Raw genomic sequence first — 23,854 nt, 5'->3', positions numbered from 1 at the left:
AAATGTCTTAGGTGCATGTAAAGTTGCTTTCAAAAATAATGAATTGAAGCATTTGTAAATATCAAAAAATGACTATGAAAAGCAGTAAACAGTTAAAAACTAAATCATATCAATATTTGGTGCGACCACCCTTTACCTTTAAAACTGCATCAATTCTCTTTGGTACATTGTCGTGCAGTTTTATAAGAAGATTGGCTGGTAGATTGTTCCAAGCACCTTGGAGAACTTGCCACAGGTTTGCACACTTCGGCTGTCTCACTTGCTGCTGTCTCTCCAGGTAATCCTGGGCAGCCTCGACGATGTTGAGATCAGGGCTCTGTGGAGGCCATACCATCTGAAACCATATTAACAAAATCTAGCGTGCCTAGGACTTTTGCACAGTACCTTACATAGACTGACTGTATGTACATAAAGTGACACCAGGTGCAGGAGTAAGTTGACTCTGATGATAAAGTGACTAAAGAAACTCTTCTGGCTAGCAGCAGGGCAGATGAAACAGAGTAGGACAGCAACTGTGTCAGTGTAGGTATGAGGTGTGGAGTGTAAGTATAAAGTGGCAGTGCATGGGAAAGCTGAAGGGTGCTGAGAGGCTGATGTGCATGTAGTGGTTGTGGGGAGTAGTGGGATGGACTGAGTGGCTTCATTCTGCTCCTATGTCTTATGGTCCTATGATGTATGTGGATTTGGTCCCTTAGACACCAGAGTCTACACTGGATCCAACTCAGGCAACTTCATCCCCAGCAGAGGTTATTTGTTCGACATGAGCACGTTAGATTTCTTCAACAAATTCATTTTGCTTCTGAAACTTGCATGAGCTTTATATACCTGATGTAAGAACATAAATACACTTGCTTTGCTTGTAGTTGCCTTCTTTCTGAAGAGTGCCATGGTGATATTTGTGACTCATGTAGAGAATGTGTGAGTCACCGAGTTCCTAGACACTCATAAAATCCACTGCAGAATCTGCAGACTTGTACATATGTGAAAAGGGTGCAGTCAAAATGTATTAATTTACTGACAAACTGTTTGGAAAAGACCGTTGCAGCCTAGAGAGCAGTTAGACACATGGCACAGCCTTTAAATGTTCCATAGCATTAAAGTAATCGTAATCGTCATTCACAATCATTACTCTCATGTGGTTGTTCGGCTGTTTAGGACTACTCAACGTGACCATAGGGTCCATAGGGTTTTCGTGGCAGGATACGGAAGTAGATTGCCAGGCCTTTCTTCCGCACAGGTACTGCTGCTGCCCAGGCTCGGTTTGAGCTCAGGACCATCTGCCTTGAAGTCCAGTGCTGATGCCACTCCACCACCAGCCGGCATTCTCAATTACGTGCTTTCAGCCTTAGACTCCAAGGTGATCTGAGGGGGAGATTTTTGCACAGGGAGTGATCAAGAAAGGCACAAGCAAATGTTCAATATTTTTCTCATCAAGACCTCCACAGGTGTATACATTGTGGCACTGTGCAGAGTTATTCTGTACTTCGGCAAGAAGTTGGCCGACTGATTAGTTTAGGTTCGAATTTCTCTTCAGAGCTTGGCTTCTTTTCATTATAACTCATTTCTCATGGAATCACAGAGTCATAGAACACTACAGCACAGAAACAGGCCCTGCCAAACTATTATTTTTCCTAGTCCCATTGTCCTACTCCTGGACCATAGCCCTTTAAACACCTCCCATGCATTTACTTATCCAAATTTCTCTTAAGTGTTTAAATCAAACCTGCATCCACCACTTCCATTGGCAGTTCATCCCACACTCTCACTACCCTCTGAGTGAAGTTCCCTTTAAACATTTAACCTTTCACCCTTAACCCATGACCTCTAGTTCTAGTCTCACCCAACCTCAGTGCAAAAAGCCTGCTTGCATTTATCCTATCTAAGGTATACCACTCATAACTTTGTATACCTCTATCAGGTCTCCCCTCATTCTCCTACACTCTAGGGAATAAAATCCTATCCTATTCAACCATTCCCTATAACTCAGGTCCTCAAGTCCAGCAAGATCCTTGTAAAATTTCTCTGCATTCTTTCAATTTTATTGATATCATTCCTATAGGTAGGTTACCAGAGCTGCACACAATACTCCAAATTAGGCCTCACCAACATCTTATACAACTTCAGCACAGCATCCCATCTCCTGTACTCAGTACTTTGATATATGAAGGTCAAAATCTGATTGAATATTTGATTCTAAAAATGATTTGAGTGCTTATTTTTAAATTTACACAGCTTTGTGTTTGCCCCTTGAGGGTGTAAGGAATAATGGATTACTCTTGCCCGTCATCTCTCACATGATTTATCATTACACCCACACCGCAGTTTAATCCAGATGTTAAATTACAAACATGCAAATTATTGTAATGAAGGAGGGCTTGGAATTGGAATTGATTTATTAATGTCTCGTGTATTGAGACGCAGGGAAAAGCTTGTCTTGCATACTGTTGGTATATATGAGAGCACTGACCGAACAAGGTGGAACAATGACAATGCTGAATGAAGTGTAGCAGCCACAGAGAAAGTGCAGTGCAGGTAAACAATAAGGTGCAAGATCATAATGAAGTAGATTGTGAGGTCAAGAGTCCAATTTATCTTACTAGAGGTTATATGTGATTTCACCACCTCTTCTGGAAGGGCATTCCAGGTATCAGCCACTTCCAGTGTAAAAATTACCCCTCAATCCTTTTTAAAACCCCTTGCTCACATCTTAAACCTATTCCCTCTTGTTTCTGATACTCATTCTATGAGAAAATGATTCTGGCTATTGATCCTGTCTGTGCCTCTTATAATTACCAATGTGCTAGATGTTGAAGGGTGTGAGTTACTATTACAAGGGAGAAGGTGCTCAAAAGATTGAAAAACCTAAGGGTGCATAAGTCACCTGGACCAGATGAACTGCACCCTTGGATTCTGAGCAGGTGGCGGTAAAAATTGTGGAGGCATTCATAATGATCTTTCAAAAATCATTAGACTCTGGCATGGTTCCGAAAGACTGGAAATTTTCAAATGCCACTCCACGCTTTAAGAAAGGAGGAAGGCAGTAGAAAGGAAATCGTAGACCAGTCAGCCTGACCTCAGTGGTTGGGAAGATATTAGAGTCAATTGTTAAGGATGAGACTATGGGGTACTTGATGTCTCAGGACAAGACAGGACAAAGTCAGCATGGTTTCCTTAAGGGAAAATCTTGGTGACAAACCTGTTGGAATTCTTTGAGGAGATTACAAGTAGGATAGATAAAGGGGATGCAGTGGATGTTGTATACTTGAACTTTCAGAAGGCCTTTGACAAGGTGCCACACATGAGGCTGCTTACCAAGGTAAGAGCCCATGGTATTACAGGAAAGTTACAGGCATGGTTAGAGCATTGGCTGATGGGTAGGAGGCAGTGGGTGGGAAAAAATATGTCTTCTCAAAATGCATCACCTTGCTCATAAAGTCCTTGAGCAATACAACGCAGCCCAACGAGTCTATACGACCGCTAATTCACCCAGCTTGTCAGGATTAACTTCCATCCACCAAACTTCCCATCTGTTCTGTATCCTGCTGTAGCCTTAAATAACTTTCCTGACTATCCGCAACATCACCAACTTCTGTGTCATCTGGACACTTCATAATCGTACCTTTTACGTTTACATCCAAGTCATTATTATACATGTATGTCACAAGCAACAATAGTCGCAGAACCAGTCCTCGCAGCGTACCACTGGTCACCGACTTCCAATCTGAGAAACAGCCTATCAGCAAAGTAATTTCAGATTCGATTAGCCATTTTATATTGCTTCCTTTCTACATTAACCTGCTGGACCAACCAGCTGTCCAAAATGATTGGGAGAGGACTGTGGTCGTTCATTCCCTCTGCTCTCTTGGCTCCTTTCTTCAGCGCTCAAATATAAAATATGCCCTCCTCTCGCTACAATTCTAATCATTGGCCATTGATCAGATCATTAGCTTTATTTCTCTCTCCACAGTTACTGTCCAGCCTTCTAAGTATTCCAGCATTTTCTGTTTTCATCTGAGTTCATTATTAGTCATATGAAATTCCGATTTGTGCAATCTTCATTTTTTGATATAATTTCAGACTGTTACTGAAGCTGTCTTTGCTGCTTGTTTGGGCTTTGAGACGAAAAGTCGCCTTTTTGGTCGTAGCTTCCAGAATGTGAACCGCGACTAAACCAGTTGCTTGCGGAGGATGAAATGCTAGAGCATTCTGGGATGCCATTTCCATTGGCACAGTAACTGACACGCAGGTCTTGTCCAATCAAATGCTTTAACTCATTAGCCAATCCTTCATGTAAGGCACTGTCTAAAATAGCAGCAAGATTGTAATGCAAGGATAAGGCCTCACTAATATACTCCCTATTGCCTCAAGCTGCTTCTGGCTCCTGTCCCAAGCTTAAAGTTTTCAGCTATTTCCGATTCCTTCTCATTGAAGTAAACTAGATTCTGCACAAATAAACAATAAACAATCTCCTTGCAAACTTATTAAGATTTGTTCAGCATTCCGATTGATTCAAGGTCAATCTCCAAAAGAGATTGCTTTTTACATCACGTGTCATGGCACTTTGAGCTGTTTATGACTTGCTCCTTCAAACACCAGGATTCTATTTGCTTTAAAAAAGTTAATTTCTTCACAAGGGGGAATGTGAGGGACGTCTTCTTCACTCAGAGGGTGGTGAGAACGTGGAAGGAGCTGCAAGCAGAAGCGGTGCATGCCCGTTCGATTGAAATATTTAAGAGAAGTTTGGATAAGTACGTGGATGGGTATGGTATGACGGGCCAATGGGACTAGGCAGAATAACAGTTCAGCATAGACTAGATGGGCCAAAGGGCCTTTTCCTGTGCTGTAGTGCTGTATGGGTCTATGACACCTGAACAATTCTCAGGTTCATTCACAAATGCCTTGACACTTGATATAGTCAGTGGGGAAATCATCTCGTCCTCTCCTGTTCGACAGTGATGTGCTGAAATTTGATTCATTCAATAATCCAGAAGTGCAATCAAAGGCCTTGGACAAATAGATTCCCCACTGGAAAACAGCAAAGGAAATCCGTCCCTGCTACAGACTGCTATGGGCAATGTTGACGCGAAGAAACTTAGAGATGGGATGCAAGTCAATGTTTCACTCCATTTTGCCAATTAAAGCATCGAGAAAGATAGAAACATCCAGGCGAATGCAGAAGGCGAGTCAGAGTTCAGCACCAACTATCTGCGTTTTACCAGAGAAAGAGTGTGTGAGTGATCTATTGCTGTGTGGCTATCACTGGTAGGCCTCTGCGTTCATGTGGTGTCCTTTGCTTTCGATGATGTTGATGATATTGGACGTTGTTACCATGGTTCTGCGTTGATCTTCTTGTTACGTTTTGTGTGGGGGAGAGGGGGCGGAGGGTTTTGGGATTGATGATCGAAATGCCATTTTTCTGTGCAGGATGTGGGATTGATGCTTCTCTGAATTACTTTCAAATTCTTTCTTTATTTTGTAGCTATCTGGAGAAGATGAATCACAGAGTTGAAAATGGATACATACAGTACTTTGATAATAAATGAACATTTGAACCTTTTAAAACTTTCCAAATATTTCACTGGACAACAGAGATTATGCTTCCTGAATACTCTTGACTGCATCTTATGGATCTAGGGCTGCTGATTTTGAAAATCACCATGAAATGTCCCTATCACACACCATATTTGAAAAATATCACACGTATTTGTTATTTCAATTCATAATTCAAGTCAATTAAAATGTTGCCCACAATGTAAGCTGAAACCATGAAGTGCAGCTTGTCTCTAAAGATTAATTTTCTGCATTCCCGTTCAGTGATGAGCATGGTGAAAGGTTTCATTACGGTCATGGAGAAATGGTATCAGGGCAACTGGAATCCATCAATACTGGCTGATTATTGTTGGATGCTTAAGTGTAAAGCCTTAGGCACTGAGTACAAAGGAAAATCATCAACAAAATACTTTTAGCTTAGTTGAACTATTGCAAAACATCTGCAGCATTATGCAATTATACATATATTCACAAAAGTTAATTTCTTATTTCTCCAAATTCCTACATGACACAAGTAGTCTGATTTGTGTTCAGTTTCAGATGGTCTATCGTAAACAAAAAATTTCTGAGAAAGCAATGCTTTCGAAAAAGTTTGTCGTCCAGTGTTTTCAACGGTCCCAATGAAAACTGAGATCACGTTCTTGTTACCAATTTATAATGTCTTTACAAATAATTGACAGCATTTTAAAAAAAGAAAGTGTTTCTACAAAGAGGGCAGCAAGGTAGCATAACATCTGGCATTATGCTTTATAGTACCTGCGATTGGTGTTCAATACCCACAGCTTTCTGTAAGGAGTTTGAACGTGCTCCCTGTGACCCTATACGTTTCCTCCGAGTGTTCCAAAAGCATATGGATTAGCAAGTTGTGGGCACGTTGGCGCCGGAAACGTGGTGACACTCTTGGTCATTGCAGGCCCCCAGCATATCCTTGGATTGTGTTGGTCATTGACGCGAATGGTGCATTTTGCTGTATGTTTTGATGTAGATGTGATAAATAAAGCTACTCTTTATCTTCAGCTTTATATGAGAGGCCAATCACTTAGCTTTATCCATTGTAATAGAGTCCCATCCTATTTCAGCTACAGACTGCTTGACCCTTTCATTGTTGTATTGTTCTGAAGCAGGACCACACATGTAAACAGGACCACAGTTCTGAACCTGTTTTATCCTATAGGAAGCTACTTGAAACCTTTCTCTTTGTCTGAACCTTTGAACATACAACAGCAAACAATATGCTGGGAGAACTGAGCAGGTCGAGCAGCATCTGTGGGAGGAAAGGAACTATTGATATCCCATTTCAAAAGCCTGCTTGAAGAGCTCCATTTGCATTTCTGCACCTATCAAGCTACTTACCGTAAGTTAATATGAAAAAAATCATTTTGCTCCATCATGCCACCACTGATAAACCTCTATGAGAATGCGTCAGTAAAATGCACTTTACTGGTTGATAGAGATAGGTCCACAGTTGTAAACACAAAAAAGTCCACAGATGTTGGAAATCCAAAGCAACACACACAAACTATAGAGAGATGTTGCCTGGATTGGAGAGCATGCCTTAATAGAATAGGTTGAGAGAATTTGGCCCTTTCTCCTTGGAGCGACAGAGGATGAGAGGGGACCTGATAGAGGTGTATAAGATGATGAGGGGCATTGATCGTGTGGATGGCCAGAGGCTTTTTCCCAGGGCTGAAATGGCTAACATGAGGGGCATAGTTTTAAGGTGCTTGGAAGTAGGTGTAAGGTGATATCAGAGGCAAGTTTTTCACACAGAGTGGTGTGTGCGTGGAATGCACTGCCAGTGAAGGTGGTAGAGGTGGATACAACTGGGTCTTTCAAGAGACTCTTAGATAGGTACATCGAGCTTAGAAAAATAGGGGGCTACACAGTAGAAAAATTCTAAGAGGTTTCTACAGTAGGTTACATGGTCGGCACAACATTGTGGGCCGAAGGGCCTGTAATGTGCTGTAGATTTCTATGTTTTCTAAATGCTGGAGGAACTCCGCAGTTCAGGCAGCATCTATTGAAATGAACAAACATTCAACGTCTCGGGCCAAGATCTTTCTTCAGGGTTCAGTTTACAGCTGTGAATTGTTTATCAAAGATCAACTCTTAACTACAGCCTACTTGAGTGACATATAGTTCTATGCAAATGTCTTATATATAGCTAGAGTGCTTAAGACTTTTGCAGTGTACTGCATTTGTCAATGCGGAGCGGAGAGCGAGTTTGTAAATCTGGCAGGAGCAAAGCATGTTGAAAATGGCAGAGAAGGAGTGCCAGGAGTTGAGGGTGGCGCAGTTCCAGACACACTCAATTCTGAGACACCAAGCAAGGTCATTTGATTCCAAACAACTAGTTTATTAGTCATTACAGAATGTCTCTCTAGTGCTTCTCAGTCCTTCCCCTCTCCCTTCCCCTTTTCTCAACCATGATTCCCCTCTCCCTGTTTCCTTCCCACTCTCAGTCCACAATAGAGACCCATATCAGAATCAGGTCTATAATTGTCATGAAATTAGTTTTTTTTTGCAGAAGCGGTATAGTGCAATACATAAAATTACTAGAGGACTGCGGAAATGTCTGGACACGCTGGCTCTATATATATGTGTGTCTAAGAATTTTGCATGGTACTGTATACGGTAGTATAGTTCCAGTACTAATATAAAACCTCAATTGTATAATGTCAACAATGAAACGATGAAACTGCAGAAGAAGCCTTTCAGCTTTTTGAGCCGCAGTGCCTGCAACCCACCTATTTAACCCTAGCCTAATCACAAGACAGTTTACAATGACCGGTAGGTCTTTGGACTGTGGGAGGAAACTGGAACACCCGGAGGAAATCCAGAGGATCACAGGGAGAGCGTACAAACTCCTTCCAGGCAGCAGTGGGAGTTGAACCCAGGTCACCTGTACTGTAGAGCGTTGTGCTAACCACTATGCTACTTTGATGCCCCGTATGGCCATAAAATATTTGAAGACAGCAATTTACTTCCAATGAATTTGTTTTTGACAATGGCAATACCTCATTGTAGCTAACTGGATAACCTCCTCAAGTATATGAAAAAAAATCTTTGTCTTCTAGTGAGTCAACAGAGTGTGATTGAGATATACAGAGAGTGGACACATTGACCAGTTTTCACCATAAAGACAAAAATGATAGAACTGTAAAGGTAACCCCTAATGCTGGATCATATTTCCATTCCAATTGCTGCACCAGTTTTTTGTCCTTACTTACTGCCCATTATACCTCTGGCGATTAGGACAGCAATGACTGTCCTCCATCTCTGGTGGTGTTCAGGGCTTCCTTCATCATGTCAGTAGCTTCCTTTCGGTTTTCACTACTGTCAGCCATGTAGGTCTCGGGTGGAGACTCAGGAATGCCGTTGCACTCAGATGTAGAAGGGTTCTTCGTTGCTGTTTCCATAACAATTTTGTTTTACCAGTCAGGGCTGTTAGCCCTGAGCGGAACCCCTGAACCTGGAGGACCGGTGCATCATTCTTAGTCTGGCCTCTACCCTTTGACCTGTTTGGCATGGGTGACCCTACCAAGAGCCAAAGCATAAAGCCCTGACTCCAGCCAGCATAGCTCTCTGGGTCATTGAGTCACAAAAGCCAACAACAAGGTTGTGGTCTGGTTGGAGAAGGTCTTTGTCCTACAGTTATATTTAATGTTTCCTATGGTGGGGGTGTCCAGGACTAGAGGACATAGGCTCAGAATGCAAATATGTCTAAATACTAGGCATCTAAATGCTATAATGGAACTGAAATAAGAAGGACTTTCTTTAGGCAGATGGTGCTAAATCTGTGGAACGCATTCATTGTCACAAACGGCCGTGGAGGCCAAGTCACTGGGTATATTTAAAGCGGAGATTGATGAGTTCTTGATTAGTGAGGGTGTCAAAGGTTATAGGGAGAAGACAGAAGAATGTGTTTGAGAGGGAAAATAAATCAGACATGATCAAATGTTGGAGCAGACTCGATGGGTTGAATGGCCCAATTCTTATGGTTTTATGGTCTATTTTAGTTGCTCTGTGTGGCAGCTTGTGTTGAAATAATAGAATGACTAGCTGAGCCAAAGGACAAATTACAGCTCAGCAGTTTAATGTGTGTTCTGAGTAGGAAGGAAGAGATGCAGGGAGCTTCTTCTGCATTGATGGATGTAGTAGGTGCATGATTTGTGCAGACTGTGGCTTTGATAATCAACTTCACAGGGATTCCCAAACTTTTCATATGACATGGGCCAATACCATAATGCAAGGGTTCCGTGGACCCCAGGTTGGGAACCCCTGCTGTAAAGAGAGGCTCCAGATGGGGGAGAATTGGGTTGTCAGTCAGAGAAGGGGACTCTGACTGCAAGGGTTGAGCGTACTAATCATAAACACAAGATATTCTGCAGAAATCCAGAGCGATGCACACAAAATGCTGGAGGAGTTCAGCAGGTCATGACCCAAGACCTGAAAGAATAAACCAATGCCATCGAGGCACATTGGTCTATGTGGGAGCTTGCTATTCATGAATTGCCTGTTGAATGATAACAGTGACCAGACTACAAAAGTGACTCTAGAACATTCTGTGGGCAGAAAGGATGCTATTCCTATCCAACATCTTCAGTGATGAGACAGTGACTCAGCGGTCAGACTCGAGGAAGCACAGAGTGGCTGGGCAGTTGTAACATTGAGTAGTAGTAATGTGATTACTCGAGCTGAGTATGATGTTCTCCTAAGGGAATGTCTGTTAGTGACTCCTCACTCAGTTGGCTGTAGAGGCTGATCCGGGATCCACATATCCTGGTAAGTGGTGCCTGTGGCCAGTGGGTGGCTCTTTTGGTTGTTCAGTCTCTCCTTTAGCAGCTGCCATTTGTTCTCTGTGGCACAGCGGAGATCGTTCTCATGTAGCGCAGCTCCCTCTTGAACAGATTCCCTCCAGGTGCAGCTATTGAGTGCCGTGTCTTCCCAGCTTTCAGATGTAATGTTGAATTTCTTCAGGCTGATTTTAATATTATCTGTGAAGTGTTTCCTTTGTCCACCTGGGGCTCGCTGACCTTCCTTCAGCTGGGAGTAAAGGACCTCTTTGGGGAGACGTGAGCTTGGCATGAAATCACCGATCCATTGGAGCTGCTTTTGCTCTATCTTGGTTGAGACGGTGTTCATTTTGGCCTCCAGTACGATGCTGTTAGTGTGTCTGTCCTTCCAGCTGATCCTCAAAACCTTTTGTAAGGATCTTCGGTGGCATTGTAACACTGAATAACTTCACCACAGGTTTATGATAAAAGACCAATCTGCATTTTAAATTAGTCTAACACCCCCAGGATCAATGCTGTAGCCTGAGCCACTCCACTGGTGGGGTGGGCTGGGCTGATAAAAGCCCCCAACGAGGTATTCTTTGCTTAAGCCATCAGCTTGCTAACCTCCAGAAGCAGAGCATGCGTGTGATGAAGAATATTTCCTTTCACTTATTGCATCTCTTGACCGAAGTGCAATACAGCCAATGTAGCACCTTCCGAAATACAGGAGATGCAGTTATAAAAGAGAAATCAAACTTGTTCACTGTAATGTCACAGTGACCTGAAAATCAGTTTCACTGATGCTTGTTTGGTGATAAATATTGGCCAGTACATGATTAAACTTTGAAAATGTTGCCTTGTGAGTTTATTTGAGCTACTCCAGACGAAAGGTAGCAATTGAGTTGCGTGGGCCATATTGTTCAGTTGACTGATGAGTGATCAGGGGAGCAATTACTGGCACTTGCCCGAGTTTTAGGTCAGAATATGGCTGCACTCCAGTCACTGAAGTGCACTAACTGACCCAGACTTCAAAAAACCAGCTCCTCACTGTGTTGTCGCGTTAATGGCAAAGGAGGCGTTTCCCTTTGTATTAGTGGACAGCTGTGCTACCAATGATCTAATCTCTGCTGAGAACATAAGAAATAGGAGCTGGCATCAGCCATCTGCTCCATCGAGCCTTGGCTGTGCCATTCAATAAGATCATGCCCGATCTGGCCAAGGGCTCAGCTCCACCTACCTGCCTTTTCCCCATAACTCACATTTCATCTGCTATGCAAATATTTACCTAACTATGTATATTTTATTAGATAGTCTCTCCTGCTTCCCTAGACAGGGAAAGCCACAGATTCACTACTCTTGGCAAAAAGCAATTTCGCCTCATCCCATCCCAAATCTATTGCATTCCCCTGAATCTTGAGAATATGTTCCCTAGATTTTTAGATGTTTCTGAGGAATTCTACAAATATGTGAAGAGCAAGAGGATAAGATGTGAAAAAATAGGACCTATCAAGTGTGACAGTGGAAAAGTGTGTATGGAACCAGAAGAGATAGCAGGGGTACTTAATGAATACTTTGCATCACTATTCACTATGGAAAAGGACCTTGGTGATTGTATGGATGACCTACAGCGGACTGAAAAGCTTGAGTATATAGATATTATGAAAGAGGATGTGCTGGAGCATCAAGTTGGACAAGTTACTGGAACCAGATGAGATATACCCAAGGCTATTGTGGGAGGTGAGGGAGGAGATTGCTGAGCCTCTGGCAATGTTCTTTGCATCATCAATTGGGATGGGACAGGTTCTGGAGGATTGATGGGTTGCAGATGTTGTTCAATTATTCAAGAAAGGGAATAGAGATAGACCAGTGAGTCTTACTTCAGTGGTTGGTAGGTTGATGGTGAAGATCCTGAGAGGCAGGATTAATGAATATTTGGAGAGGCATAATATGATTTGGAATAGTCAGCATGGCTTTGTTAAAGGCAGGTCATACTTTAATAGCCTGACTGAATTTTCTGAGGATGTGACTAAACACTTTGGGTGAAGGAAGAGCAGTAGATGTAGTGTATATGGATTTCAGCAAAGGCATTTGACAAGGTACCCCATGCAAAGCTTATTGAGAAAGTAAGGAGGCATGGGATCCAAGGGGACCTTGCTTTGTGGATCCAGAATTGGCTTGTCCACAGAAGGAAAAGAGTGGTTGTAGACAGGTCATATTCTGCATGGAGGTTGGTGACCAGTGGTGTGCCTCAGGGATCTGTTCTGGAACCTCTTCTCTTCATGAGTTATAAATGACCTGAAATGGCTAACATGAGAGGGCATTGTTTTAAGGAGCTTGGAAGTAGGTACAGAGGGGATGTCAGGGGTAAGTTTTTTACGCAGAGAGTGGTGAATGCGTGGAATGGGCTGCCAGCAAGGTGGATATATAGAAATAGAACATAGAAAACAGCACAATACAGGCCCTTCGGCCCACAAAGCTGTGCCAAACAGGTCCCTACCTCAGAACTACCTAGGCTTACCCATAGCCCTCTATTTTTCTAAGCTCCATGTACCTATCAAGGAGTCTCTTAAAAGACCCTATCGTTTCCACCTCCACCACCGTCACCGGCAGCCCAATCCATGCACTCACCACTCTCTGCATAAAAAGAACTTACCCCTGACATCTCCTCTGTACCTACTCCCCAGCACCTTAAACTATACCTTCTCATGCTAGCCATTTCAGCCCTGGGAAAAAGCCTCTGACTATCCACATGATCAATTCCTCTCATCATCTTGCACACCTCTATCAGGTCACCTCTCATCCTCCGTTGCTCCAAGGAGAAAAGGCCGAGTTCACTCAACCTGTTCTCATAAGGCATACTCCCCAATCCAGCTAACGTCCTTGTAAATCTCCTCTGCACACTTTCTATGGTTGCCACATCCTTCCTTTAGTGAGGCGACCAGAACTGAGCACAGTACTCCAAGTGGGGTCCGACCAGGGTCCTATGTAGCTGCAACATTACCTCTCGGCTCTTAAAGTCAATCCCACGGCTGATGAAGGCCAATACACCATACACCTTCTTAACCACAGAGTCAACCTGCGTAGCAGCTTTGGGTGTCCTATGGACTCGGACCCCAAGATCCCTCTGATCATCCACACTGCCAAGAGTCTTACCATTGATGCTATATTATGCCATCATATTTGACCTACCAAAATAAACCACCTCATACTTATCTGTGTTGAACTCCATTTGCCATTTCTCAGCCCAGTTTTGTATCCTATCAATGTCCCGCTGTAACCTCTGACAGCCCTCCACACTATCTACAACACCCGCAACCTTTGTGTCATCAGCAGATTTACTAATCCATCCCTCCACTTCCTCATCCAGGTCATTTATAAAAATTACAAAGAGTAGGGGTCCCAGAACAGATCCCTGAGGTCCACCACTGGTCACTGACCTCCATGTAGAATATGACCCACCTACAAATACTCTTTGCCTTCTGTGGTCAAGGCAGTTCTGGATTCACAAAGCAATGTCCCCTTGAATCCTATGCCTCCTTACTTTCTCAATAAGCCTTGCATGGGGTACCTTATCAAATGCCTTGCTGAAATCCATATACCCTATATCTACGACTCTACCTTCATCAATGTGTTTAGTCACATCCTCAAAAAATTCAATCAGGTTCGTAAGGCATGACCTGCCTTTGACAAAGCTGTGCTGACTATGCCTAATCATATTATGCCTCTCCAAATGTTCATAAATCCTGCCTCTCAGGATCTTCTTCATCAACTTACCAACCACTGAAGTAAGACTCACTGGTCTATAATTTCCTGATATAATAAGGTCTTTTAAGAGGCTCCTGGATAGGTACATGGAGCTTATAACATATAACATATAACAATCACAGCACGGAAACAGGCCATCTCGGCCCTCCTAGTCCATGCCGAACTCTTAATCTCACCTAGTCCCACCTACCCGCACTCAGCCCATAACCCTCCACTCCTTTCCTGTCCATGTACCTATCCAATTTTACCTTAAATGACACAACTGAACTGGCCTCTACTACTTCTACAGGAAGCTCATTCCACACAGCTATCACTCTCTGAGTAAAGAAATACCCCCTCGTGTTTCCCTTAAACTTTTGCCCCCTAACCCTCAAATCATGTCCTCTCGTTTGAATCTCCCCTACTCTCAATGGAAACAGCCTATTCACGTCAACTCTATCTATCCCTCTCAACATTTTAAATACCTCGATCAAATCCCCCCTCAACCTTCTACGCTCCAATGAATAGAGACCTAACTTGTTCAACCTTTCTCTGTAACTTAAGTGCTGAAACCCAGGTAACATCCTAGTAAATCGTCTCTGCACTCTCTCTAATTTATTGATATCTTTCCTATAATTCGGTGACCAGAACTGTACACAATATTCCAAATTTGGCCTTACCAATGCCTTGTACAATTTTAACATTACATCCCAACTTCTGTACTCAATGCTCTGATTTATAAAGGCCAGCGTTCCAAAAGCCTTCTTCACCACCCTATCTACATGAGACTCCACCTTCAGGGAACTGTGCACTGTTATTCCTAGATCTCTCTGTTCCACTGCATTCCTCAATGCCCTACCATTTACCCTGTATGTTCTATTTGGATTATTCCTGCCAAAATGTAGAACCTCACACTTCTCAGCATTAAACTCAGCATTAAGCTTAGAAAAATAGAAGGCTATGAGTAACCCTAGGTAATTTCTAAAGTAAGTACGTGTTCGGCACAGCATTGTGGGCCAAAGGACCTGTATTGTGCTGTAGGTTTTCTATGTTTCTATGTTTCTGTGAGATCCCCTTTCATCCTTCTGAATTCCAGTGGGTATAGTCCCAGACAGCTCAGTCTCTCTTTATGGGCTAACTCCCTCAACTCCGGAATCAACCTACTAACTCCTTTCCACTGCCACCAAAGGCAGTACATCTTTCCTCAAGAAAGAAGGCCAGAATAGCTCTTAAATTCAATCCCTCTAGCGATGAAGGCCAACATTCCATTTGCCTTCTTGATCACCTGGACATACGATAGGGAAGGGGCCTGAGTGGTCAACTCTGAGAAGACAAAGGGCAATTGTTTCAGTTTAGGGTTCCAGAGGTGAGCGATTTGCAATAGTGTTGGGGAGTGTGGTCTCTACAGCAGCTCCTTAAAGTTAGTCCATATTGGAATCGTCCTGTTAGTATCTTGTTAACAGTGATAATCCAATAAGGCTTTCCTTAAAAAAAGCAACTTACAAAGGTTTTTTTTAAATATTCATCCAAGAGATGAATTTCAGTCATTTAATTACTGACTCGTTTGGCCACGAAGCAGCTAAAGAAGAATCCAGAGGAGCGACTGCTGAAGAGAAGAAACAGGAAGGATCCTACTACCCAACTGCCTGCATCCCAGCTGTTCCGGTGTTCCCACCTCTCCTGAGTCTACAGATCCATAATTGGCCAGTACAGTCACCAATAATAGTACCATCGGTCCTGTGGACTTCTCTTCCCTCCTGATCTTCAAAAGCGAAGAACCAGCCACCATCAGTTTACTGATTAGTTACCAACCATAGTTGCCCTGGAGAAGGTGGTGATGATCCACCTTCTTGACCCATTACAGACTCTGAGGTGTGGATGCACCCACAATTACATTAGGGAGCGAGTTCTGGGAACCGCGATCTGTTCGCAAGTCAGGATGGCATGTAGCTTGGACAGCAACTTCCAGGTAGTGGTACAAACAAGCTGGATGAACTCAGCAGGTCGGGCAGCATCTCATTTCAACGGATGCTGCCTGACCTGCTGAGTTCATCCAGCTTGTTTGTACGTGTCGATTTGACCACAGCATCTGCAGTGTACTTTGTGTTTCCTGGTAGTGGTGCTCCCCATGCCTTGTCATTCCAGATGGTGGAAGTCAAGGGTTTAGAAGGTGAAGTCCAAGGAATCTTGGTGAGTTGCTGTAGGTGGTACGTGCTCCTGATACTGTGCGCAGGTGCTGGAGTGAGTGGATAATTCTGACTCGCAGTGCCCATTGCAAAAGTTAAAAATGATTTTTAGTGCTGATGTCCAACATTGTACTCCTACGGTTTTGAAATCTGTGAATACAGCAACTTTCAAGATCTTGTTCTAGATATATTTTCGTTACCATCATAGAGAGCATCCTGACATCAGCTGTTACTGTCTGGTTTGGTGCAATATCCTCTCACTATATATCAAAGTGACAGCAAACTGCCCGGTCGCTAGGGACAGTCTACCGCCACCGCAGGACTTGTATGTGTCCAAGTCAAAGAAGCAGGCAGGAAAAAAATCATTATGGACACTACACTCTCAACAAACAGCCTTTTCCAAATGCTCCCTTCTGGGATATTAAAACAAAAACATCACACTGAGGCGACCCACTTCCTAGCGCACTCGAACCGGCTCACAAATAGCCAGCGCGCAGGCACAAAGGCCAGGTCCGCAACAAAGGGAAAAAGCCTGCGGGGGTTTGTGAGTACGTGTCCCTTACAGCATCCGCGCCCGGGGAGGGCGGGCATCGGCCACCGCTGCAACAGCCCTACAAGGGGCCGTTTACGGTGCTCAGGAACAATGGGTCCACGTTCGTGCTGGACGTTGGGGGGAGAGAGGAGGTTTTCACGGTGGACCGACTCAAACCGGCCCATGTGGACCTGGCACAACCGGTCGAGTTTCTGGCACCGCGGCACAGAGGCCGACCTCCCAAACAGGGTCCAGCCCAGACTGTGGACATTGGGGGGTGTATCGCCGGTTCTGGGGGGGGGGGGGTTATGTGGCGACCCACTTCCTAGCGCACTCGAACCGGCTCTTGCAGCGGTGGCCGATGTCCGCCCCGTCGTACAAACACAAACTTACAGTTCTGCAGGTTTTGGGTACGCAGGTCGGGTTCTGCCCATGCTGCAAAGTGGGTGTGGGGGCCAGGGCACCGAGCCTCTCGCGTAGTCTGCCCAGGACTGCTGCGGGTTCTTCCTCTTGCCCCCTTGGGCTGGTATGAACTCCCTGGGGATGACCAGGGGTGCGCCATACACCAACTTGGCCGACGAGACATGCAGATCGTCTTTGGGCACCGAGTAGGACCCAGGGAAGCTCGTCCGCCCAGTTAGCTCCTCGCAGGCGGGCCATGAGAGCTGACTTTAGGTGACAGTGGAAATGCCCCACTAGTCCGTTCGACTGTGGGTGGTAGGCAGTGGTGTGGTGCAGCTGTGTCCCCAAAAGGCTGGCCATAGCTGACCACAGGCTGGAGGTGAACTGGGCGCCTCTGTCGGAGGTAATGTGGGCCGGTACACCAAAGCGGGACACCCAGGTGGCGATCAGTGCCCGGGCGCAAGATTCGGAGGTGGTGTCCGTGAGTGGTATACATCTCTGAATACACGACGGATGTCCGGCACGTCTCGGGTAAGGACAATGTCATGGCGGACGCGCTCTCTTGCCCTAACATTCATGCCCTTTCCCAAGGGGTAGACTTTGAGGCACTGGGCAGCAGGCAGACGAGGAGATCCCGAGTTACAGAACCGCAGTCTCTGGCTTGCAGCTCCAGGACCTCCCCGTAGGCCCAGGTGGGAGGACCCTACTCTGTGACGTCGCCACCGGCCAGCCCCGTCCCGTCGTCCCGTGTAGCACACCGCTACAACACCATCTTAAACGCTTCCCCCCTCAGGCAGTTAACCTGATCAAGCATTCTAGTTATAACACCCCTCCCCCACCCACCCCTCTAGAAACTTCAGTCACTGCACTGCCCTGCAAACAGTTTAAACCACTTTTTATAAAGCTATTTACATTGTAAGTAATGCTGGTACTCATGGATTTATGCACATTTTATTCCATATCTGTACTTTAACCTCTAACTTTATATTTATATAATTCTTTACTCGTTATAATTGTTGGATGTCATATTTTGTTGCTGCACCAACACACCACAGCAACTTCCTAATACATGGAAATGTAAATGGTGAACAATATTTATCCTTGATTAAAAATATCAGATTAAGTGTACTCATTGCTATCTATGGTACATTATTATAGCTACTGTCAAAATAATGCGGTTCCCTTTCACGGTACATTTTAGGTTACAGATGGAAGATTCACACAACATGTATCTAACCCTTTATTAACCTCTAGTTTTCAAATAATCATGTTATAGAAATGAGGTGCAATTAAGCCAAGTGCCAACATCAGTTAAGATTTTTATGTTCCAAGTGTCTTGAATGGCCAGAGTACAATTATTAAACAAATAAAGCAAAATCATCTGAAATTTTAATATTGATAATTTAGTTTTACAATTCCTTCCCCCTTCTCCAAAATTATGACTGGGGAAGAAAATTAATTAAAATGCACATAACTTATTTCTCAGTGGTACCTTCTTCAGAGGGCGGTGTGGTAGGGTTGTGGTTGGCACAACACTTTACAATACAGGCAACCTGGATTCAATTCCCATTACTGCCTGTAAGGAGTTTGTACGTTCTCCCTGTGACCGCATGGGTTTCCTCTGGGTGGTCTGGCTTCCTCCCACAGTCCAAAGACGTACCGGCTGGTAAGTTAATTGGTCATTGTAAATTGTCCTGTGATTAGACTAGGATTAAAATCAGGGGATTGTTGGGAGGCTCAGCTTGAAGGATCAGAAGGACCTAGTCCACACTGTATCTCAATAAAATACAATATTTAGGAATAATATTGATTTGAACTAATATTTGAATAATATTGCCTTTGTGAATGCAAAGACCATTCAGAGCCTGGCTAGTTCAGTTGGTAGAGCATGTGACTCTTAATCCCAGGATGGTGGGTTTGAGCCCCACGTTGGGCGTTGCTGTTAGGGGCAGTGGTTAGCGTAACACTATTCCAACGCCAGCAATCTAGGTTCAATTCTTGCCGCTGTCTGTAAGGGGTTTGTATTTTCTCTGGGTTCTCTGGTTTCATCCCAGTTTCCAAAGATCTATGGGTTACTAGCTAATAGTTCACATGGGTGTAATTGGGCAGAAGATCCTATTACCATGCTAAATAAGTTTCTAAATAAAAATAAGTAAACAAATAGATACATAGCTTACAGCAGCCAATAATATATTTGTCCTCGGGTGTAACAAATTATAAAGACTATTGAGTAATTGTGGTAGAAACCCATCAGGCTTTATAAGTGGTTGAAATTTGGCCAGTTACTCCAGTCTGTCCAATTTCATTTCAGGTGGGAGACCTATTGCCAAATGAGGTGAGAATTTCAGGATTTTAACCATCAAAAATCATGGGCTTGCGGAATTCAGTGTGCATCAGCTGGGCCTGTGCTGTGCAAGGTTCACCGATGGGACGTAAGATCACCAAGGGTTTGTCCAATGGCATCCAGTGTTGTTGTAACTAAGCTAAAATGAAAGGTGGCATTCATGGAATATGTCAGGGCATATTCTGGAATTAGGGTATATAACAAACATTAACTTCAGCAACCAATCCTTTGACCTAATGTAAATTGTAAATTAAGCTTAAAATGCAACCCTGGACAATAGTTTTCTGACTCTGCGGACAGCAGTTAATTGAAAAACCAGGCAATGCTGATTTTCTCTTGTTTGTAATTAACACTTATTTTGGGTGAAGAAGGAGGTATGAATGTGATGTGTAAATCAAAGGAAGCATTGTAGATACATTGTGAATTTAGAGTTGCCCTTTGATCTTTAGCATATATAATGTCATGTAATATTGGGTCAAACAGGCCTCTTCCTCTAGACAGTGTCTCATTTTTGTTGAATAAACCACTTCTGTATCCATTAGCTTCAGTATTTCTCCAGTGGCTTTGTGCAGATTACAACAGAACCCATGCAAAATGCTTGAGGAACTCAACAGGTCAGGCAGCATCTAAGGAGAGAAGTAAACAGTCAATGTTTCAGGCCCAGATCCATCAACATAATCTGCTGAGTTCCTCCAGCACTACCCATGTGTTACTCAAGATTTACGGAATCTGCAGAATCTTGTATTTAACATATGTAGTATAGCTACTAATATACTGTAAATGACAAGATATTGAAGACTCTCAAATGCACTCACGCAGACCTCCACTGACAATAACTATAGGTGGATTTACTCACATTATTGTTGGAAACATTAAGGTACTGAAGGTGAGTCAGTTCACTGATCTCATCACCAATTGTAGTCAGGTGATTATTGCTGAAGTCCAAGTATCGTAACTTGCTGCATAAAAAAAGTTGTGTTGGAATGGTTTCTATTCTGTTGTTGTTGAGGTATAGTTGCTCCAGATTTGAAAGAGTTCCAATTTGCAGTGGTATGTACGCTATTGCATTGTACCAAAGTTTAAGACATGAGAGCCATTTCAAATGCTGGAAGCTAATAATTTCTTCTATTGTCTTCAGTCTGTTGCCTTTCAGATCAATCTCACGTAGATTATACAAGCTAAAAATGGAATGTGGAATGCGTTCTAGGTCACAGTTCTGAAGTTCAAGGTGTGTGAGACTTACCATATTTTTCAGTGTATTGAACACAGTTAGTTTGGTTCCTTCATTATCAATGCACAGTTTGTTTAAGAGGAGTCCTGTACCAGTGAGAATGGCTGGAATGTGAGGAAGACTGTTCTTCATGTGTAGAACTTTTAATTTCTTCAGGTTCTCAAGGCCGCTCAGAGACACAAAGTTGTTCTTTTCTATTTTTAAGTTACCTGTTAAATGAAGCTCTGTCAGATTCCTCAGATTGAAAATCCAACGCGGAGCTTTCTCCATGTCGCTGAACTTGATGTGCAGCACTTCCAGGTTTTCGGCTAAACAGTTCAATGCCTGTGGGTCCACAATGGTCGGCGTGTGGTAAAGATGGAGCTCTTTGAGGTTAGTCAGCTGAGACATCGACGCTTTAAAATTGGCTTCTGTTATGAGCTCCAGCTTAAGCACCTCAAGCTCCTTCAGTTCAAAGACAGCATCGGGGAGTCCACTGATCATGAACATGGACAACTCGACCTTGTCCTGAGGGTTCTTCTGCAGTTTGTACCTCAGCCTTTCCGCAGTCCATTCCAAGTTCAGGTTAATCTGTTTCAGCTTGTTCTCGCTGACTTCTGAAAGGAAGACCGAGAACCGCTTTGAATAAAGGGGGTCGTACTGATCGGAGAGGTGAAGAATGAAAGCAAAATCGTTTATAATGTCTGGAATGTCCCTGTAGCTGCTTTCCTCTCGGATGGTCTCAAAGGAATATTGCTTCAGTGAGCGTCTGAGCATCCAACACAGGCTATAGACACACAGCAGTCCGTGTACTGCCACCAGTATCGCATAAAAAGATGCTAAGACCTTGAACATAATTGCCAAAGAATGGACACAGTGATACTGTCTATATCCTGTAAATAGCTCTATGTCAACTTTGCAATTGAGATCAAATTTCATCTCAGTAATATAGTAAGGGGTATAGACAATGATACCAACTAACATGAAGACCTTCATAATAATCTGGCACATGTACAGTTTGTAGATAATGTCTTTTTCTTCAACATGCGCTTTGAACTTTTTCACCTTTTCAAAAATAGCCTTCGCCTGCTCTCCTTCCTTCTGGTCCAGTATAGTTCTCTCACCCGCGTCTGCCGGATTAAACTCCACCCTGTTCTGCGCAGACTTGGTGGCAGCCTCGCCGGACACGGAAGAGAAGGACGTCCTAGCCATCAACCTGGTCTTGCGGTAGGGCGGCTTCTCGCCGCTAATCTCCACCGCCTCGGACAGAGCCCGAGTGGTCCAGGGGGAGTCGAAGCACTTGAAGAGGATGGTGATGAAATGCTCGAGCCTGGAGCTGGTGCTGGGGTACTTGAACCAGAAGTTACTGCACATCAAGAGGAGAAGCGTCTGCCAGAGCACCAGGTAGGGGAAGAACTTGGAGAACCAATCAAGCTGCTTCTCGTAACACACGGCGTCAATGAAGGCATACTGCTGCCTGTCAAGAAGGTTCTTAATCCCGCTCAGGGGAGGGAAGCTTCCATTCGGATTCCTTGACGCATTGTTCATGTACCAAGGGGGCTTGCAGTGGTCATCGACCACCACTTTACAAGGGAGGCACAGCATTTTGTTCTGGGCAATCTGAAGGGTTCCACCCAGCAGTGCGATCAGGAGCATCACCATGCAGATGTAGTGGCTGAAAACGTCCCACCAAGGCTTCAGTATGCGATAAGTTGTCTGAGGATCAGTCAACCATTTGAATTCTGTCACTGTAAACATCTCTGCAGCCTGTGGAGCAGGAGGGGTAGGTGGGGTATAAGTGGAAATATAATAAAAATTACTTTAAAGTATTTGCACCTTACTGTCACGAGCAAATGCCAACAGTCAAATGTTGGCTTCATGTCAGGAATACAAGGGCTTAGAACCTCAGTCAAAGTAAATTTATTAGCAAGTACGTAAAAGGCACCATATACTACCTTGGGATTAGTTTTCTTGCAGGCATTTACTGGAAAATAAAGAAATACAATGGAATTTATGAAAAGTTATGCATAACAAGGACTGGCAAATAAGTCAGAATGGAATTTATGGTCACTGACCTATGTAATGATAGCTGTTATTTTGAGGCAGCAGGGCAGTGCAGTGCATAAAATTACTGTAAGTTGCAATATAAATAAGAAGATAGATAGGTCATCAATATTTGCTGTGTCTTATGACGTAGGTAGTCATGGTCTCATCACCATGATTGTTCTTGGCAATTTTTCTACAGAAGCGGTTTGCCATCGCCTTCTTCTGGAGCAGGTGGGTGAATGGCCCTTGAGCAGCCGGTGCCTAACACAAGTCCTGGTTATGTGACCACTGACACCAGGGAGACTATCTCTGAAGAGTATTGATACTGGCTGGGGTCGCCTGTCTTGTAAAGACACGGCCCAGAAGATAGGTGGGTAGGGAAATAGAGAAATAGACAGTGCAATATAGGTTCATGGACCGTTCAGAAATTTGATGGCGGGGGGAAGAAGCTGTTCCTAAAACAATGAGTGCGTGTCTTCAGTCTCCTGTAACTCCTTCGTGATGATGGTAATGAGAAGAGGGAATATCCTGAGTGGTAAGGGTCCTTAATGATGGATGCTGGTTTAATATTCAGATACTCTTTTACCCAGTTTATTACCAGGCTGTATCAAAGGGCAATTTAAATTCACTGCACTGTTATTGTAAGAACCTAAGATGATTGCATCTATCCAGATAATGTTGCCAATTAAGATTCCCTAAGATAATTAAAATGCAGTTTTCCAGGAAAGGAGCTAGGGTTTTTTTTCCCAAATGCTTAATGTTTACTTAAAGTACGTTAATTTAAAAGGGAGAATAAAATATGGAATTAATGTAGAATTGGTTAAATGGGTGATTGATTCCTAAATGGACATTGAACCTGTGAACACTACCTCACTTTTTCAATATATTATTTCTGTTTTTGCATGATTTTTAATTTCCAATATATATATATACTGTAATTGATTTATTTATTATCTATTTATTCTGCTAGATTATGTATTGCATTGAACTGCTGCTGCTAAATTAACAAATTTGACGACACATGCTGGTGATAATAAATCTGAATCTGATTCTGATAGTCAG

At 43.5% G+C, this 23,854-nt stretch overlaps 1 protein-coding gene and 1 non-coding gene across 2 annotated transcripts in view; one reads left to right on the top strand and one right to left on the bottom strand.

Moving 5' to 3' along the window:
• Window positions 1-22,504, bottom strand: part of LOC140736548 (volume-regulated anion channel subunit LRRC8A-like) — a 30,423-nt gene extending 7,919 nt beyond the window's left edge. Inside the window, exon 1 of the mRNA XM_073062379.1 lies at window positions 20,393-22,504. Coding sequence (XP_072918480.1) covers window positions 20,393-22,504 — 2,112 coding nt within the window. The remainder of the gene's footprint in view (window positions 1-20,392) is intronic.
• trnak-cuu (transfer RNA lysine (anticodon CUU)) lies at window positions 19,056-19,128 on the top strand. The gene has a single exon. It is a non-coding gene; the product is annotated as a tRNA-Lys (tRNA).
• Window positions 22,505-23,854: the final 1,350 nt, after the last annotated feature.

This window comes from Hemitrygon akajei, chromosome 12 (assembly GCF_048418815.1).
Source record: "Hemitrygon akajei chromosome 12, sHemAka1.3, whole genome shotgun sequence".
In the NCBI taxonomy this organism is placed as follows: Eukaryota; Metazoa; Chordata; class Chondrichthyes; order Myliobatiformes; family Dasyatidae; genus Hemitrygon; species Hemitrygon akajei.
This window is presented reverse-complemented; position numbering and strand designations above follow the sequence as displayed.